We start from the raw sequence: 6,419 nt of genomic DNA, 5'->3' as shown, positions 1-6,419 counted from the left end.
ATATGAACATGAGAATGAGCTTGTCTGGCATGAGAAAATTCTGATGCAGGATGAGTTGCCGGTACCTCAAGGGCGTCAAGATTGTTAGTTCCATACTTTATCAACCACTAAGATGGGAAAGAACACTTGTTTTCAAAATGTAAAAGTAAATGTTCTTTTGTTGAGAGGACTTCAAAGTCCATTTGAGTGTTTTGAAAGGTGAAATATTTTTCTTAAAACATTTTTCTCTTGAGTGTAAATTCCCAATTTTTGTGCTGCATGGACCTACATTTTGACTTCAGATGCATTTCTAGCTCCACTTATATAGCTCAGAATCGTTAGGAACATGATTATGTGAATAGTAATAATACGCAAATATCAAAATCTAAAGAGAACTAAGCAAATTTTAAGCATGACATACAAATTATTATTTAGAAGTTGGCATATATGATATATGTATATTATTCAAATCTGACATTATTTATTTCACATGCTGGCTAAAATTAGCCAATATTGTCGAATATTCATCACCGAATTACAAACACACACACATACATAATGTGTAGAACCATTGAACATTATAGATTTTCTATTTCTTGAGAAGGTGGCTTTCAATATCTTTGAGGCCATTAAGGAGAACACCCAAGTGAGTGAGGGGCTCTGGGGTATCTTCAGTTTTCTTCTCGTATAGAAGTGTGATTGTCGTCCACTGGTGTTCACTGGATGTGATAATAGTGAAAGAATTATACAACTCTAACATATTTCCTCCAATTACTTTCCAAGTGATCGATTTCTTTTCAAGGTCGACAGATTCAACCACATCTTTAAAAAGTATTTCATTTCCACCTATAATTATTAAAATAAAAAAAATACAAGAGATGTTACTCCTAATTAAAATATTTAAATCCTCATAAAAATATAAACATTCACAAAATAATATTCGATGTTGGGAGACTGAGCAAAGAAAAATCTATAAGAATTAAATTAAAATTAGATATTAAAATTTCTTTTTTTTTTGGTCTAGTATAGACGCGTTTATGCACATGACTTTTTAAACTTGTTTTTACCAAGTAATTAGTTAAGGGATGATAGGACCTCACATAGCTTAAGTGTGTAATTGAAAATTTTACCAAAATTTCGGTGTGTTTCTATACCTTATTCCTACCAGCACTAGCTCCATCCGGCCCAAGCCTCGTAGGCCAAGGAATTTGAAGGGCTAGGGCGGGATGATCCTTCATTCAGAAGGGCCTAAAAATGCTCAACCCAACCCAACCCTAGAAGGGCCGAGGGCTGGGGCAGGCTAGCCCTTTTTTTTTTGTCATTTTTTTCCTTTTCAAACTTATAATTCTATAACATCAAGAAAATGAGAAGATTTTCAAATCAAATATGGCAAACAATGGTGTTGTTTTAATAACACTAGCAAAAAGCCTAGTGTAATTAGCATGTATCTCGCATACCAGATACGTGAGCAAGATAAGAGAGTGACAAGCAAGATTGGAGGGAGGCGAGGGCACGAGATTTGTCTGTGCATCCTAGATACATGCGAATCTACTTGGATAGAGTGTATCTAGAACAGATTAACCTAATTTTGAGTCCATATATTTTGAGATACATGTATCTAGACGTACCAAAATCTGGTAAGATTCATAATATTACAACAAAACGTGTATTAAAATAATTAGATTATATACTAGTGAGATTTTTTGTAAGTAACCCTTACATAAAAAGTTTTGGCCCATGGGCCAACCCCGACCCCGTCCCGATCAAGCCTCAAGGGTCAATAGCTTATATGGGATGGGCCTATAAGCCCTTGTGTTAAATGGGTTTGAAAAATCCTATCCAACCCTACCCCAATAATGGGTTGGGTTGGGCCGGCCCCATGGACTAAGTCCATTTTGACGGCTATATATATATATATATATATATATATATATTATATTACCTTAAAAGCATGAAGTCCTAACTTGAATGTTAAATTATTATAATATCCCTAACTTAGGTTGCGACTTTTTCGATAAGTTGTGACTTTTCCGATAAGTTGTGACTTTTTTCAAAGAGTTGTGATTTTTCGATGAGTTATGACTTTTCCAAAGAGTTGTGACTTTTCCAAAGGATTGTAACTTTTCCAAAGGGTTGTGACTTCTCGGAAAGGTCATGAATAAAACACAAAAAACACTTGTTCATACTAGCCTTTGTTGACTATAAATAGAGGGACTTTCTCTCATTTTTGAATCACCATTTTTTTTAATCTCCTATTCTTCTTCTTGCATTTTAAATTTTTCTGTGTGATTTATTGTCGTTGAGTAAGTTCGAAGTTTAGTGGAACATGAGGTACCACTATACTGATGAAGTAAATCATTCTATCCTAAGAAGGTACATTCCATAACCCCGATTACTTAAGGAAAATAATTTTGATGATATATAATTTTATTTTTTTTGCTTAATATATACATTAGTATGTAATGTTCCAATATATATGAAATTAACATGATGTAGTGTAAATTCATCTGTTTTTGTTAACAATTTCTCTTGTGATGTAAATATATGCTTCTGGACATCTTTTTCCAAAATTATTAAACTTCTCAAGAGTGAAAATATGTGAATATATATGAATCATTTAAAAATTTATCAATTACAAAATAAATTTTATATTCAGTAATATGGAATAAATATTTTCATTTTGTCCCTACACTAAATTAAAATCTAATAACTATAAGAAAAAATAGTAACACTAATTAAAAGTCCTATTTATTTATGTAAGTATAAAATTTATTAGAAATACATCTATTGCACATTAATCATTTAGTTATAACATTACAAATTCTCTTAGTTATTACTAATTATCGCAAACGTTATTCACACACTTTAACATTCTTTAGTTATAATATTAGAAATTATCATAGTTATTATATTAAATATTTTTATCTTTCATCTTTTCTTGTATTAACTTTCAAACAATATTTTTTTATATTATTACACCGCCCCAATATATGTGATAACACGATGTTGTTTTTTTTCCTTGGATGAATCATGCTTAATTGAATAAATTAAAAATTGTTTACAAGTATATGAACTACATCTTTGTTGGGTGTAAGATAAACATGTGAGTATATATATGATTTCACAGATAGAATATATTCTTTAATTTTAATTTTTAGTTTTTCCGGTAAAAAAAGAAAAGGAAACCTTTCTTAGTTAACTATGGACATCGAAATAACTATCTTTGATTTATGTATACAATCAATCGAGAAGTCAAATATGAGAGTCAACAACAAGAACGTCATCTATTATGTTATAACTTATAAAATAAAAATTAATATACAAAGATTAGTTCTAAAAAATAAAATTTAGTTGTTCTCTTCACATGTTCATATTACATCTAAACAGTTCAACGTATAATATACACGTGCAAAGCACATCTGGTTAGATGGGAAGAAAAATACATAACAATTATCGTCTATAAGGTAATATTATTGAGATACAACTAATTACATGATTGAACCCCATCAAATTGAAATAAATAGATGCATTATTGCATTTAACTAATAAATTTTTTCATTGACCAACTTCATAGATTCGCGTGAATAAGAGATATATATGACGATCCACACTAAACATTCACAAAAGAATCTGTAATATTATTTTGTGCAAAACTTATTATTCAAATCTTCACTTAAATAAGCAATATTAATTACTTTAACATATATTTTATGAATTGATAATCACGTGCAACGCACGTGTCGAAAAACTAGTATATATATTAGTATTATTTAATTACCTCTTCACTCTAGTAAAGAAATCAAGTTAAAGTATATCACGTGTATTCTCGCGTCTATATTAGGCAAATAAAAAATGTTTTAATGTCTTATTTTATTTTATCTTATTCTTTTAGACCCAAATTGAATGGATTTCATTATTTTTCGAGCCTCAAACACAATAAAATACAAAGTCAAGATTCTGAGTAATATGTCATGCCCTCGTGTATATTAGATACAAAGAACATTTTTAACAATAAAAAGAATTAAAAAAATTCATGCTCCATGCATATATTAAAGTATATACTACGTACATATAATAAAGTGAAAATTTAACCACCCATAATGGGGTTGAAACGTAAGAAACAATGAGGTTCCGATTAGTTTAAATCTATAAGAATTAAATTAAATTAGATATTAAAATTCCTTTTTTTTTGGTCTTGTATAGACGCGTTTATGCACATGACGTTTTAAACTTGGTTTTTTACCAAGTAATTAGTTAAGGGGTAAATAACAATAAATAAATAAATAAATTCAAAGGGGTGATAGGACCCACATAGTTAAATGTGTAATTGGCAATTTTAGGTGTGGCTTTATACCTTATTCCTACAAAAAGAAATTGATGCAAGAAAATTGAGAGAGAAAAATTATATTTTACCTTGGTTAAATTTCCAGCTAACAATCGAACCAACCTTTATAGTTTCACCTTCATGAATCTCAAAATGATTGAGCACATTGGGAGCTATGTTGGGTATATGATGAGGATTGGTATGAATAATATCATGAATCAAATGTCCTCCACATTTTACCTCTATTGAACCAATCAACTTACCTTTGAGACCCATAGTTTCTTCTTCTCAAAGTAATTATAAGTTGTGAAAAGAGTGTGATGAACAAATTCTTAGAACTTGTAGCCTTTATATACAATTTTTTCAGTTAGTTATAAAAAGCTTGCTAGTATAAAGCATTATCAGCCACATATTTACGTCACATGTTATTAGTGGTGATCAATGAATAGTGTTAATTCATTTTGTGTATAATTAGGTGTATGTTAGTTATAAATTAACTTTCACTATGGAATTTTATATTTTTATATTAATTATGGACGGCTACGAAAAATATCATTGGATTTCAAAGTAGCATGGTCTGATTTAAATTTTCACCTAATTAAGTATGTCTAATATATTTTTTCAAAATAATAAGATCACTATAACTGGCGTCAAGACATATTCGTTATTTTATTGTCAAGATTGAGATTTACAAATACACAATTCATAATTATTCAAGGATCACAAAATCATTAACATTGATTTAATTGCTAACATCAAAACACTAAGACAATTGAATTATTATTATTCTTGTAAAATCATCTTTGTTAAACAAGTGAATAATGCTAATAATTACTCCAAAACAAGGGGAATGAATCAATTTTGAATTTGAAATGGGACAATTTAGCCCTTCATTTAAAATTTGAGGCAAGTGTTGTTAGTTAGAAAGACTTGAACAAAAGTTATATGGGAAATTATGAGACTACTTGACTATTTTAAATGGTCATTTATATAATTCTAATTTTATGTAAATTAAATTTAATGACCAACATTAATATTTTAATTAAATAATTATTTTGCTAATTTCTTTCAAAACTATTAGAGTCTTGATTAAAACATATGATGACTTCAAGTTATCATAAGTAATATAACATGTCAAGGCATAATTAAATTTGATTTTTATCATATCATTTTTAGAGATATTAAATTATTATACATTATTATTAATCTAGAAAAATAATTTTGTAAATATTAATGTAATAAAAGGTATGTTAATTTATGTTCAGAAATATATATTATATATATATATTGTCACGACCTGAGCCTACACCCTGGACGTGGCCGGCACTCGAAGACCATTGCTGGTCCCCAAGCGAACCCTCATCCTGGCTGACTACAAGCGGAAAACTGATTCAAGCATATAAAGCTTAAAAACTGAAATAAAAGTTCATAAAACTTAAATACAAACTTTAAGTCCAAAGAAAACTCTGTATAATAAAATATATACAACTCGCCATAAAAAGGCAACTTTAGTCTTTAAAACATTTAATAAAATAAATGATACAGACTTCTCAACTATACTAACTATCTATGAAGCCTCTAACTGATAAAGATGGAAGTCGGGACAAGACCCACGACATCCTAACAACTGATATAACTGAAAGGTAAATGAAATCCTCCGAAAGCAAGGAGGCTCACCATAGCTAACTCGAACTCTCGGATGTATCAACGAAGCTCCTGTTGATGATCCTGAATACCTGTGTCTGCATCATGAAAAGATGCAGGCCAAATGGCTCAGTACGTGGAATGTACGAGCATGTAAGAGGAATTCTAAAACATAAACATAAGCTTGAAACTTGATAAAAAGGAAACATACTTGCCTCTTTTCAATCTTACTCAACTCAAGAAATACTCTAAACTACTCAAACTTACTCAACTCAGAAGTACTCAAGGATAAGATACTCAACTCAGAGATTAGATACTCAACTCAAGCATATGATATTCGACTAAAAATATGATATTCGACTCTGGATACTCAACTATGGATACTCAACTTTGAATACTCAACTCAATATGACTGAACTCATTTCAATATAAAGCAATTTAAAACAAGTGCAATATAAAGAATTAAACTGTT

The 6,419-nt window shown here is 29.6% G+C and overlaps 1 protein-coding gene across 1 annotated transcript; it reads right to left on the bottom strand.

Annotated features, from left to right (window-relative positions):
- Nucleotides 1-568: 568 nt before the first annotated feature.
- On the bottom strand, nt 569-4,579 carry LOC125828193 (kirola-like). Its single transcript, XM_049507514.1, has 2 exons — nt 4,393-4,579; nt 569-825 (listed from the first exon to the last, which is right to left on the bottom strand). The coding sequence occupies exons 1-2, from the start codon at nt 4,577-4,579 to the stop codon at nt 569-571; spliced, it is 444 nt and encodes a 147-aa protein (XP_049363471.1).
- Nucleotides 4,580-6,419: the final 1,840 nt, after the last annotated feature.

Source organism: Solanum verrucosum, unplaced genomic scaffold, assembly GCF_900185275.1.
Source record: "Solanum verrucosum unplaced genomic scaffold, falcon-dt-bn FXZP01000053.1, whole genome shotgun sequence".
Taxonomy (NCBI): domain Eukaryota; kingdom Viridiplantae; phylum Streptophyta; class Magnoliopsida; order Solanales; family Solanaceae; genus Solanum; species Solanum verrucosum.
Note: the sequence above shows the minus strand (reverse complement) of the source record. Positions and strands in the feature narration are given on the sequence as shown.

Coding starts and splice junctions, on each gene's coding strand:
- LOC125828193 (XM_049507514.1), bottom strand. CDS start 4,579: ATGGGTCTCAAAGGTAAGTTGATTGGTTCAATAGAGGTAAAATGTGGA. Junction 826..4,392: donor TAGCTGGAAATTTAACCAAG/GTAAAATATAAT, acceptor TAATAATTATAG/GTGGAAATGAAATACTTTTT.